At 39.1% G+C, this 14330-nt stretch overlaps 1 protein-coding gene across 1 annotated transcript in view; it reads right to left on the reverse strand.

Moving 5' to 3' along the window:
* LOC107593007 (unconventional myosin-X-like) overlaps window positions 1–14330 on the reverse strand; it is a 68218-nt gene that overhangs the window by 10978 nt on the left and 42910 nt on the right. The window contains exons 20-29 of the mRNA XM_016282591.1: window positions 9119–9276; window positions 7448–7891; window positions 7293–7326; window positions 5084–5920; window positions 2209–2332; window positions 1819–2062; window positions 1544–1639; window positions 1292–1385; window positions 1123–1178; window positions 829–971 (exon numbers count right to left, since the gene is read on the reverse strand). Of these exons, the coding sequence (XP_016138077.1) occupies window positions 829–971; window positions 1123–1178; window positions 1292–1385; window positions 1544–1639; window positions 1819–2062; window positions 2209–2332; window positions 5084–5920; window positions 7293–7326; window positions 7448–7891; window positions 9119–9276 (2230 nt within the window). The remainder of the gene's footprint in view (window positions 1–828; window positions 972–1122; window positions 1179–1291; window positions 1386–1543; window positions 1640–1818; window positions 2063–2208; window positions 2333–5083; window positions 5921–7292; window positions 7327–7447; window positions 7892–9118; window positions 9277–14330) is intronic.

Raw genomic sequence — 14330 nt, forward strand, 5'->3', positions numbered from 1 at the left:
AAAAAAATCAATATCACATTTGTATATAGTAATTTTTGGAGAAAAAAAAGGCACTCTTCCGTGTGAACTGGAGTATAAATATACACATTTTCTGCCCCATGTCTTGAATTTGTGATCATTCTGAATGTATTTTAATAGACTGAATCATGCAGTGATCAGGCAGAGCGCACTAGACTTCACGTAATGCGTGCACTCTGTTTTGAATGTTTGTTTTTTTGCGCTGTGAGAATATTGAGTAAAATAGCTCACTTGTCATGGTGTTATTTAACTATATCATGTTATGAATAAACTAAACATTTTGAATTTTTACCTCAGTGTGTTTCTTCTGCGTTTATGTGTGCTGTCACGCTCATTTGTTCCGAGACAAACAGAGTGAGCCTCAGCGCGAGCTTGTGTTCTGTATTCTGCTAACTTACTGCAATTCTCTCTGATGAAGCAGTAACTTACTGCGGGGAAGAAAAAATCTTCGATCTGTCCAATGATTGTAAAGTCATTAGGTCCGTCAGACTGAAGATATTTTAGCGGTAATGAGACCAAAAATATTTAAGACCCATCGAATCCGAATTTAAGACTTTTTAAGGCCTTATATTAGGAAAACGTTATTTAAGACTTTTTAAGGACCCGCGGACACCCTGACATCTTTCCTGTCACCTTTGATCAATTTAATGCATCCTTGCTGAGTAAAAATATTTCTTTTAAAAAACCGCAGTGGTGTATGAAGGACACAAATGGCACCCATTTTTATACAATGATTCGTTATGACCTCAGTGATGTTGCAAGTACAGTGCTGGTAAATCTCTGTATCCTGTACAGACCGGTCTGACTCACCTCTCACTATGAACTCCTGGCCGTCTATTCTTGAGTCTCCTTTAGGCTTCTGCAGAAGGCCGATCCAGTGGTGCATTTCCTCTGGCGTGTCAGTGTTGCAATGAATCACACGATTAGCAGTGATTATAACGAATGAGTTTGGCCTGAGGAAAATAAATCTTATGAGTACAGCACTGTACGACCATTATATCATGAATACTTAAAAAAAAAATTATACATTAAATTTCAAATGAATAAATTAAACGCATACAATGTTATAATGTTAAGCTCAACACTCATGATATCATACATTACCTGTCCGGACTGTCAGAGGCACATACAGAGTCGATAAGCCCAACATCCAGTGTTCCCTGAGGATGAAACATCATGTAAAAATCAAATGTACATGTCACTTTTACAACACTTAAAGGTGTTGAAAGTGATTTCAGATGTTTGCTAACTTCTGCAAGAGTTGAACACTCACGACTGCGTTCTTGGGGTTGGCCTGTTCATGCTGCATCTGCACAAGCTGTTCTGGAGTGGCACTGTGGACGTGGCTCAGCACATTGAACCAGCCACTGCAACACAAGCATGACAGGTATTAGTCAATATGACATGAGTTGCGTTATATTACAACACTAGGGGGCACAACAGATGAATATTAAATTTACACACAATGAATAAACTCTATTGATCAGGCACATTGGAATAAAATAAATACACATTTTAACTGTACCTAGCATCCTCAGGAGATTCTGCATAGATCTGGTAAGTCCTGTCCTCGGTCACAATATTCAGTGCATTCTCCTTCTCATGGTTGTCTAAAATCTCCCTATGGGAAACACCACAGATCATTAAAACTTAGAAATGCAACAGTAAGAATGGAAACCGCTCCAACTGGACTCCATCAATTGGTGTTTTGCTTGTAAACATGAGGCAGACAGCCAGTTGCAGCAGCAGCTATGTATTGTCATTTACAGTGAAACCAACATCTGGGCACTGAGTTCTTACTTGGTAGCTCGAATGTCAATGGTTCCCTTCAGTTTCTCCTCACTGTCGTTCTCAAAATACATGAGTTTAGAGTCTCGAAGGACGAACCAGCGCATCTTCCAGTTTCTGCGGGACAGAGTGGACATTCCTCCACCTTTCTTGTACAGCCAGCCTGACTTGAGAGAATCCTGCTTTGCCCTGAACCACATGAAAGTCTCGTCTTTCAAAACACACCAGCGCCTGCGCCACGGGATCATCAGTCCACCTTAAAGAAGAAAGATAAGACACGGTGCAATGAAATATTAATCTTTTACCTCATTCTATCCATTGATATGTTCAGTTTGAGCAATATCATCTAGTGATATAGGAATAAACTAAACAATAAGGAAGTAAATGGTAGGAAACACTCACTTTTCATATACAGGTAGCTGTGGAAATAAGGAGGTCCACTTCCGTTTAGCAAATGCACTCTACCATTGGACACCTCCTCGTCTGTATCCACATATCCATCATTCTCATCATTGCTGTCAATGAACTGTGGGGAGAAAAGGAGTGTGAATGTCAATAAAAGGCTTTTGAATGTACTATACTACTGTTCATTCACTGTTTGTAGTTTTTATTTTTTAAAGAAATTAATACTTTATTCAGCAAGGATTAATTAAATTGATAAAAAGTGCAGTAAAGACTTCGACATTGGTACAAAATATTTCTGTCAAATAAATGCTGTTCTTTTCAACTTTCTATTCATCAAAGAATCCTAAACAATTTCCACAAAAATATTAAGCAGCACAAATGTTTTTAACGTTGATAGTGTTAAAAACAGTTAAGCTGCTTCATATTTTTGTGGAAAGCATGTTTAAGCAGCAAATCAGCATATTAGAATGATTTCTGAAGGATCATGTGACACTGAAGACTGGAGTTATGATGCTGAAAATTCAGCTGCGCATCACAGGAAAAAATTACATTTTAATTATACTAAAACCGAAAACTATTACTATTTTAAATAGTAATAATATTTCCCAATATTACTGTTAGCACTGTATATTTGCTCAAATAAATGCAGCCTTGGTGAGCATAAGAGACTTCTTTTAAAACATTTTAAAAGTCTTACTGACCCCAAACGTTTGAATGCCAGTGTATGTTTTTACTAAAACAGCTCTTCTTTACACTGTAACCATACACTCTGGAGCATTTTGTGTTTGCTGCGGTAGGACATCTGCATTTCACGGTCTAATCCTACTAGTTAATCCAAACAAAAAGAGCATGACATCAGTAAATGTCCTGCCATTGTTAACTGTCATGTCAAGTTTCACATTACACCCAAACATAACCCGAATCAGGTCTCTTGAGTTCAAATATTCTCCAAGAGTCAACAATCAAGCTGTTGCAGGATTGTGTTTGGAGCAGGTGTGACAAGCATTGGCTAATCGCTGCACAGTCTGGGAATACCCCGAGGGACAAAGACTCAATATACGTATATCAAATCATATTCACCTGATCCCCCCTCATGCTGCTTTAGCAAATAAAACATGAGTAGCTACAAGAAATCCAAAGCAATAAAGCATTTGAAAGTGCATTCATTACGGTATTATGCCAAGTTTAAAGGTCTTGAAAGAATTAGGACAAAGTGCTGAGTGTTTTTGTTTTGCTTCAGGCAATACCGGATCTCACTATCCTGACACTGAACTGTATAAATGTGATGAAATGCATATTCCTTTCATGCCAAATGCCTTATGAGGCGTTCACACTTTGCAGTGACAAAGCAGCTGGAAGTCACTCATTTTAAATGAAAGGCGATATGAGTGAAAGTGACCGTTGGAGATGCCACAAAGATTAGCAGACCTCAACTTTATGCAAATCCTTAGTGACTACTAATGGACGTACAGACAGTGAAACTCACATGATCTACCAGCTGATACAGCAATTGTGTAGAAACACTACAAGCAACAACGGACAGGTTTGTAGGTCAACTAGTTACCCATATTTGTTAAGATCAATATTTTTGAGCAGCAGTCCCTTTGAGGGACACTGAGATGAACATGCTGAGATGTTGTCTTTAAAATCTGCTGCTACGGTAATCCAAGCAGTGGCAGGGCTCGCAAAATCACTAGCCCGACATCCCGGGGCTATTGTGCTTTCCAGTCGGTCTACCAAATGCATCACCACCCTATCATAAATACAGGGTTCCCGCGAGTCCTTACAAAGTCTTCAGTTTAGTTGTATCAAACTTAAGGCCATTAAAGTCTTAAATACCTTAAATAGTATAAGAAAAGTCTTTATTATAATTTCAAGGGGTCTTAAATTTAAGGAGGGAAAGACAAGAATTGCTATACGGATTAATATGGCGACTGAACTTCAAAAGGCTGATTTCATTGAATAGGCCTAAATATTATAGGCTGTCTTCAGAAAAGTTTTGATGGCATTTTCATTACATTTTTCCTGTAACGCCTGATAAAGTAGCATTTATGAGCGCAGCGCTACTTTGTGTACCGCCGTAACCAAAATCTTAAGAGTGCCTACCTGAAGGGCTACCAGGCATTTTGACATTTTGAGAGCCCTGAGTGGGATTGCAACAAAGTGGAAAACTCAAAATCAAATTTCAAGACAATTTCTTGACCAACTGTGAGCAATGATCCAGTTGTTATGCATAATACATACACTGTAATAAACGTTTTACAGAGAAAATGCTAAAAGTAAAAAAGCTAAAGTAAAAGACTGTTACCTTGACATATATGGTAAAAAACATAAATGGTTTAGCATTATACATTATATGTAATTTTACTGCATTTTTTCCCAAATAAAATGTATAAATACCATATAATTTATTATGAGAAACCGTAAAAGGACATGCCCAGAAGTCCCTGTGTGACCTCACATATGATTATATTTTATATAATTAATTATTTTAGTATCATGTGTTACCCTGATGGTGTTTTGTGTGTGTGTGTTTTGTCTATTGCATATAAAATATACAATTCCATCTCATGCCATCACATTTCTGGCAATCAAGGCTGCCATTTTTTTTACCATAAATACAGCCATTTTTTTTTACAGTGTAGGTTTCCATTTTATGGATTAAAAAAATTAGATGGGATGGGAAAAATACGTTTCAATGCTTTTGCTCACAAACCTTTGCATTCTCTTGCAAAACTATTGCATTCACCTGAAACTTCGCATTCGTTCACAAAAGCACTTTAAATATAGTTCTGAAATATACTTATATATAGTGAAATATAGTCACTCTCAGTGTGAATGCACTGTCAAAGTGTGAAAATAGTGAACTCACTGAGTCAGAACTTCCTCTAAAGGAGTCTGTGCTGTTGTAGGTACAGGAAGATCTATGTAGCACTTCCTCATCAGTGAGGTGTCCGTCATTAGTACTTCCTGCATCCCCACAACTCCCCAGCGCCTCCTCAAACTCCTCTTGGTCATAGTCTGACTCTGTGTCAGGCAGAATACTGAAGCTGGTTTCCTCCACTGGCAGTACAATCTCTGTTATCGTCTTCCTAGCGTTTTTATACACCACTCCATAATCTCCTGTGGTTGATGGCAGTGAAGGCGGAGGAGGGGGTGGAGCTATATTTGGAGGGGGGGGAATGTCTGAAAGTCTGTTTTGTTTGATGGAGGAATTGGATTTTGGCCTCTCCATCCGTGCAGGTGAGGACGTGGCCACCAGACCTTCAGCAAAGGCGAGCGGTGGAGGCGGAAGACTGGAGAGAATCTCTTTGTCCATGGGCACGGCAGCTGGGAGAGGAAAGTCACGGAGTGGGATACACTCGTCGTCCGCGTGGAAGCCTTCATCCACCTCCTCCTCGGCCAGAGGTGCGGTGGTCTCTGACGGGTCATGAAGGTTCTCCTCGCTGGAGAGCGACTGCTCCAATCCTCCAAAGTCCAGCATCTCCAGGAACTCAGTAGCCACACGTGAAGCCTCTTTCTCCAGGCGGTAGATCTCGGCGTCCCTCTTCTGCCGTACTTCGTCTCTGGAGCTACCGTTCAGCAAGGACACCCCTTCGTCTCTCTGTCTCTGCAGCCGTTCAATCTCTCGCTCCAGCCGCAGGATCTCCTCCATCTGACGACTCTCCTCTTCAGACGAGTACTGGCACAGGCTGTGGGACACGTCCTTCTGGAATAAAGGGGAGCGATAGTGAGGACGCACATCAATAATACACAGTTCATTCTGTCAATTCAGAATTTTTAACATTCCAATCAAAAAGCACAATGCTTTAACATGCACTTCTACCAGCTCGGGTATGTGGAGAGAATTCTGCTGACGAAATATTATTAGATACTTTGCAACCTCCAAGTTAAAATCTATTCAGATTGGCGAGAATGGAAGTGGTCTGTGTTGGAGGAAATGTGGGGAACAGTTGGCAGATCATTTTCATGTATTCTGGAGCTGCCCAGCCATTCAGTCATATTGGCAGGAGGTAATACAAGTAATACATATCATTTTCGGTGAGGGAATTGATTGTTCTTTTTCTACAATTTATCTGGGCAATTTAGCAGCTCATTTGAAGAAGAAAGATAAATACCTTTTAAAGATATTATTAGCAGCCAGTAAGAAAGCTGTAACAAGAAAGTGGCTACAATTAGAACCTCCAACAAAGACTGAATGGTTGGACATTGTGAACAGTGTCCAAAACATGGGGAGGATGACGTTCGCATTAAACTTAAGGATGGATAAATACTTACAGTATTGGGAAAAATGGATTGTGTTTATGATTCTTTGACATGGCTATTGTCTGCTGTATCATCTGAGATATACTTCCATCAATATGTTTTTTGTAAGAATCTATAGGTGACCAACTAACTGTTCTGTTGTTTAGATGTGATTGTATGTTTTTTTTCTAAAAGATAAAAAATAAAAAGAAAGTTACAAAAAAAAAACAACTTATGAAGTCTTAATTTAAGTAATTTATTATTAATTCATAAATGGATAAATTTATGTATAATAGTAATATATATAATATATAAATTACATTTAAAAATGAATAAATGTAAATGTAAATAAAAGTATTACGTTTTTGGGGAGTTGCACCACATGACATTTTACAACCTGAACTAACCTCACCATATCCTGAAAAGACCATATTATCCAAATTCTGAGAGGCTTACTGACACCGATGTCTCTATGATATCAAATATCTTTTTTTTTTCTCTGCATGTGTCTACATTTCCACACCATATAATAAGTTATTAAATAATATACTGTAATATAATATAATATAATATAATAATTGGTTTTAATAATATAAATATTCAGTGAAGCAGTTTTTCTAAACTACTTTTACAAACTCATTAGGCTTTTCAAGAGGCTTTATAGCCCATATAGCTCAGTACCATGGCATTACGATTGTACTTACCAATGCACTATGACTATTATACTATGACCTTTTGTAAGTGAAGACAGAAATTAGGACAATACAAGAGATATATCATTTCCCGATTTAAAATCTCTCAGGAATATAAAATCAAATGTCCAATAGAAATAATACCTTGTGGTTGTGATGATTTTTCTCCACTAGACTCCTAATATGAGGCAAAACAGGAAGGAATCCTTTTAGACAGGGATTAAGCACAGTCCAGCAGCCAACACAGATTTTGGATGACCTAAATTAAAACTCAAACATTTGCCCGGATTGTGTTTTACCTGCTGTGCCCTGCCTCTCTATCCTCCAGTATCTGTTTGTTCTTCAGCTCTTCCTGCCTCCTGTTTGACTCTTCCTCTTCCTGCTGTATCCGTAAAGCCTTCTCTTCCTCTTCTTTCCTTCTCCGTTCCTCTTCTTGAAGCCTCTGTCTCTCCTCCTCTTCCCTCTTTCTTTCTTCCTCTTGTCTTAGTCTCTCTTCTTCAAGCCTCCTCAGCTCCTCTTGTCGTCTCCTCTCTTTTTCCACTCTTCTGATTCTCTCCTCCTCTTCTCTACTCCGTTTTTCCTCCAAGAGCTGCCGGTAGAGTTGTCGAGCGATCTGTCCGCGGATGTGTTTCTGGAGGACCACGGCAGCAGAGCGGAAACGCAGGAAAGCTTGTCTCCAGAAGTGAGCGCGGTAGTTCTTTTGGATAGTGATGGTGCTGATCCGGACTTTTTTATAGTTTTTTCTGAGAGGGAGAGTTACAACATTAGAGAGTGAGCCCTTGAGGCTTTTCAATAATGATTCTTTGACAGGGATATTACAGTAATTGTGAGTATATTACAGCAATTACTCAATAAACAACTCTGTCATTAACACACCAGTAGCTCATTTAAAAAGCAATCAGTGTGACAAATATGAAATAGGGTCAATAATATAAAATACTCTGGCTAGTTGGTGTCTGTGATAATAAAAGTCATTTGATCTGAGTGAGCAGCTGTGCCACAGTTCTCATACATTTATACCAGGCCACTTAAATTTCACATCTGACCTGTAATGCTGGACAGAAAGAGTCTATATGTATGTGAATTTGTGGATGCTGACCTTTATACAAAATGAAGGTAAAACAGACACTTCATCAACCCCATAAATAACATCAGGACTGAGGTGCAAATGAATACTAAACAGCCAGGAACCAACATAGTGTCTCAGCAGACCCTTCACACAAAACAGATGTTGATATTTTGACGTTTGTCGTTTTTGATTTACAGTGGTATCAAAGCAACCTGCTGAAAACATCATAAACTGGTTTGCTGGCCTTATCTAGTTTAAGCTGGTCTCCAAGCCTTTCCCAGATGATCTTTAGTTGGTCAGCCAGATGTTCTCACAGCCTGATTAGTAGACAATTTCACAAAACCCCTTAAAAACCAGCAAAACTCAATACTCAAACTAAACCAGCACAGTTTAAGCAATTTTCTTCTAGCAGTGTAGCTAGTTTAAAAAAACTTCTGAAACTCAAAGTTACATGTAAACCAACATAAAACCCCTGATTATGCCAAGATCCCTCAAAACTGGCAAAAAAAATCCCTGATTTATAAAAAAAAAACAGCATGTAAATTAATTCAGCTTGTGCATGTAGTGCAAAATATTCAGTATTTGCATGTAGTGCAAAATATTCAGTATTTGCAGTGAAAAGACTCTTTATGACTTTTCATTGTGTATCCCTCATTTGTTTCCCTGCACTTTCATAATGAATCTAATCCACTTTGCATTGCTCTCAATTCACTGCTTCACGCAGCCCTGGTAAATCATTCTGTGATGCAAACTTCCATCTCATTCACATGCTCGATTAAGGCAATCCATCCACTCAACTCAATAAAAAGCAACTAAAGTCACAACGACAGTCTTTGGTAACTCACCCAACCCAATTCAACAGAGGGTGTTTACACACAAACACACACAAATCTGCACTAACCTTGCCACATAACTTAGTATGTGGGCCCGGATCACCATACCAGCCACTGTGCGCACCTCCTCTCTTTGCTTCTCCAGCCTCTGCTCCAAAGCTTCTTTCAGGAACACCTGCAAGGCACCAAAGAAGAAAGACAAGGAGAGAGAGGGAAGAGGGTAGGTTTAGGTAAACTGATGGGTAACTCTCTCCAGGTGGTGAGAAGAGCACGACTCCAGTGTTCTCAGCAGGCTACAGGCTACAGGGAGCTGAGCTGTGGAGCTCTGCCATTGTGCTGAAACCACAGCGCTCTGATTTCCTGTTACTGCTGCTGCTCGGGCTATTCCAGACAGACTGACGTGCATGGACAGAGAGAGAGAGAGAGAGAGAGAGAGAGAGGAGGAGGGAGAAAGAGTGGCTCTTGGCCAAAGAGCAGGCCACACCCTCACTCTCTTTCTGTCTCAGAGACAGGAGACATGAAGGCTTAACCCTTTACTCACTGACGCTGACTCATTGAAAAGAAACCTCAAACTTAAATGTAAAATAACATTTATACTAAACAGCACTGGACATGTAAAGCAGTAGTTTGAGTAGTTTGACACTAATTTAACAAGTTTTACACATAATTAATGTAAACTAATTTAACAAGAGTTCACCCAAAAATTCTGTCATCATTTACTCACCCTAATGTTGTTCTAAACCTGTTTGAGTTTCTTTCTTCTGCTAAACACAACATATGATTTTGATTTACACAAAGAATGTGGGTAACCAAACACTTGACGGAAGCCATTGACTTGGAAGTCATTCCATGGAAGTCAATATCTACTGTGATCTGTTTTACCCTCATTTCTCAAAATATCTTCTTTTGTGCTCAACAGAAGAAAGAAACTCAAAGAGATTTGGAAGAGCATGAGGGTGAGTAAATGATGACAGAATTTTAATTTTTTGGGTGAACTATCCCTTTAAGGAATAACCTGTCTTTTACTACAATGGTGTCATTCACATGTGATAAAGACTGTACTCAACATTGTTTTAATTTTGCATTGTGCAGTCCACCGCTCTCAATGTATTTTGCTATGTTGAAATAACAGAACTTCAGAACTTCTCAACTAGTGTGGTCTTCAAGTGGAGATGGTTCATATGGGTTAAGCTAGTAAAGAAGACTGGTGGGAACACCAGGAGAGCAGCATTCAATATAAATTGTGTACTATAATGTACATTCTGTACAGTCTGTATGTGGTGGCATTACCAGAATCAGGTCCTTTCAATTAATATCAACCCATACACATAGCATCATGTCTGGCCTCCCACAGATCTTGTTGTGAGATTTCCTGGAACCGACGACCCAGATGTTCCTGTAATCAACGTCGCACAGCTGCAGACACACACAGAGGAGGAAGTTTCCTCATCCACATCCTTCCCCCATCCCACGCAAAAAACCCTGAGCCCCGATCTAGGGATCACACTTCCTCAACACACAATCAGCATGGATATAATTACACACAGGTTGTGTTGTTTCGAGCAAGGGAACACAATCCCAGACCCCTTTCTCGATCTGACACCCCTCCTCTCACCTCCACCTCAAATCTGACACTCAAAAAAACACCACGAATAAAAGCCAGCACCACCACTCATTCTCTATGGATCACAATCACGCACTCCTGAATGAAATCATAAAAGAAAACAGTCCTTGAGCCATGATAACAACCATAGCGGATCCCTGAACACATACAGCAATGATGGACACAGTCATAGGTCACTGTCTGGAGCTTTGACTCCCAAACTAGATTCCACCAAGACTTGCTGGAATACATTAAACTGTTTTACACAAGAGACTGTATTTATACAGAAACATGAAATGCATGTGTGGAACATATGTGTAAACACTGATCAAACAACCTCCATACAGCACTGCCTGATGTCTGCTGCTAATAACACTTCATTTGGCCCTACAATGACACTGGTCCAGAATCCTGACTCTGACTGTGGTTTTTCTGTAGATTTCTAACTGAAAAAGACAAAAAGGACACAACCACCCATTCCCAACAGAACACAAGTTGGATCTTCAATATGGTTGTTTTATTTAAATACAAGTGCCAGATTTTTTATGTGTCTACCAATGTTGGCCCATGCTGGTTTAAGCTGGTCTGGTGCAAGTCTTACTGGTGAACCAGCATAGCCAAGCTTTTCCTCAACAAAACTGATGATGATATTTTGAAGAATGCTGGTAACCAAACAGTTAAAGAGGTCATATGATCCGATTTAAATTTTTCCTTTCTCTTTGGAGTGTTACAAGCTCTTGGTGCATAAAGAAGATCTGTAAAGTTGGAAAGACTAAAGTCTCAAATCCAAAGAGATATTCTTTATAAAAGTTAAGAGTCAACCACGCCTATCTAAAACGACTCGTTCTCACACATCTATGTCACGATGTGGGAAGATTTGCATAACACCGCCCAAATGTTTACGCAAAGAAAGAAGGCGTAACTTTGATTCTCACTGTAGTATTATTGTTACCGTGTGTTTCGTTGTGAAAGCGAAACTACTTTGTTTGGCCTTTTAAAAAAGGATGATATCTGCTTCGTCATGCCTGAAGCTGATCCATGCTGGTCGCTGAGGAAATACATCAACTTTGCGCTGTGGATCGCCGGATCGGCTTTCACCGTGAAAGAAGCGGAGTCCAGCCCGGGGTCGTCACATGAGGCTGCCGCAATCCCCCCCCCAAAAAAACTCAAGCCGCCGGCTCTTTTGGAAGGACACGACTAGAAATCAGTTATCAGTTCATTTGTATTTACAACACTGTTCCAGAACAGTTCAACCCAAATATTCAGATGTGTGCAGCACATTTTATGGAGGACTGTTTCCTGATCCTGGTAGAGTTGACAACAATGCCGGCTGTTCTGACTCACAGACTGTAAGTACGTTTGAATTTAAAGGATTTGCCACTGATGATTCAAACGCGAGTTTTGAGCAGTGTAGAGTAACGCTTGTTGTTTGTCATTTCTCCGATCACAAATGCAGACATGGTTTTATGTTTATGGGGTGCGATCCACCGCAGCGTGTAAAAAGACAGTATAAGTCATTATATTCCGTAATTATGTCCCCACTGGATGCAACAAATGCCTCGTTTATAATGGGTTTTATTGGTTTTGTCTGGTCGTGCCGGGAGACAGCATCACAGTATGGTAAGGGGCGTAACATTTCCGTCACACGCTTGAGGTATTCGGCCAATCACAACGCACTGGATAGCTGGCCAATCAGAGCACACCTCGCTTTCAAGACCGATGAGCTTTGTAAAAATCGATGTGGAAGTATGTGGAAAATAGTGTTTTTTTAACCTTAAACCGCATAAACACATTTCATTACACCAAATAAACAAAATAATGTTCTTTTTAGCAACATCATATGACCCCTTTAACAGTAGCCATTGACTTTTTATTATAAAGTACATATCAGCTTAGATAGCAGGGCCTTTGAATGTCTTGGACAAAGGGGGCCTTGGAGTCCAAAAAGTTGAGAAGCATTGCTATACATGTTCCGTTCTTATTGCAAACAATTAATTGGCACACATTATTCCTAAAAGGGACTGTTTGCTTCCATAAACTTTATTCAAAATGTAATAACTCGCCAATAGATCTTTTGGCAAACTCCCATAGATTAGGCTATATTTTGTAAATATTTACTTTTCAACATCAAGTTAATACAAACCAGGTTATGACCTAAATTTTTTTCCTAAGTGAGTGTCTTGTTTCTATTAAAGCAAAATAAGTCAGGAATGGTAATTCAAGTTGTCATTAAACTAGGTAAGATATCCTGTGTGGACACCAAAAACACAGCATGCAAAACACAACACATGCTGGGAGCCAATTACCCTGGTCTTTTCAGAAAGGGATAAACATAATCAACTGGTAACTGTGGGGACCTGATGCACGCAATGTTTTAGTGAAGGACTATGTTGGGTGAAATGTCATACACATGCATTTTGGGATAAGATCTGTGCATGGTCCATTAGTCCAGCTTCTGTCATGAGGACACCAGCTTTCTTTCTTTTTCACCACCATTAGTGCAAAAGGCTATTTAACAAGTATGATCGTGGAGCCTGGTAGAGCAGTGAAAGCAGTAGAACAGAGTAGCTGACCTTAAGTGCATTGGAGCTCTGACGTGCTGAGAACAAATTGGAGCTGTCCAGCCCTGACCCCACCACTCAGAACAATGAGGCTATTTTACAGCTAAACAATTTGTAAAGCATGACTCTATTCAGCAGGGAGCGAGACTGCGTGTCCAGTGAGTGTATCTGAATTCATTTGTTCAGTGTCTTTATACATATGTGTGTGTGGGAGACAGAAAGCAACATTCTAGGAAAAGAAGAAATATCGCATGACATTCAATCGTCTATTGAGGCCATGATGAATTCAGATGTATTGTGCATTTCATGGCACATACAATATGAAATTGTTTTTAAAGGCATAACTATTTCTATAATATTTAAAATATATGGTACATTTGTTTTAGCAGCACCAGAAGATGCATGACTATTAAATATAATCAATTACAATTACACTACTATATATGTTTGCCATATCATTGAACTTTCTAATGCTCACCAAAGCCGCATTTATTTGACTAAAAATACAGTAAAAACAGTTTTGTTGAATATTACATTGAATATATTTTAAAATGTAATTTATTCCTGTGATGCAGTCTTCAGTGTCACATGATTCTTCAGAAATCATTCTAACATGCCGATTTGCTGCTCAGGAAACATTTCTTCTTATTATCATATTTTTGTGGAAATGTGTTTTTTTTCTTTGATGAATAGAAAGTTCACAAGAATAGCTTTTGTTTGAAATTGAAATAATAAATGTCATAACCGTTACTTTTTACCAATTTTACAAATTCACGGTGTCCTTGCTGAATAAAACTTTTAATTTCTTAAAAAAAATAAAAAAAATAAATTAGTTACTATTTATCCACGTCCTGGCGACCGTGTCTGGGTTTATTTTGCTATAATGATCCTTACGTAGTACAGGATAACTGTGTACTGAAGTCATCTAATTTTTTGGTTTGAATTGGCTTTCCTTCATAATGACCCACTCGGCATCTCATGACCAAAAGAAGCACTGACAGGTCATCACTGTTTCCATCTCAAGTTATTTGATTTATGAGATAATTTCTCTGCTCCAAATAAAATCAAACCTAAACACAAGTAATCACAGCAACACCACATTAAGGCACCATCAAG

Source organism: Sinocyclocheilus grahami, unplaced genomic scaffold (assembly GCF_001515645.1).
Source record: "Sinocyclocheilus grahami isolate Dianchi unplaced genomic scaffold, SAMN03320097.WGS_v1.1 scaffold162.1, whole genome shotgun sequence".
NCBI classification, from domain to species: domain Eukaryota; kingdom Metazoa; phylum Chordata; class Actinopteri; order Cypriniformes; family Cyprinidae; genus Sinocyclocheilus; species Sinocyclocheilus grahami.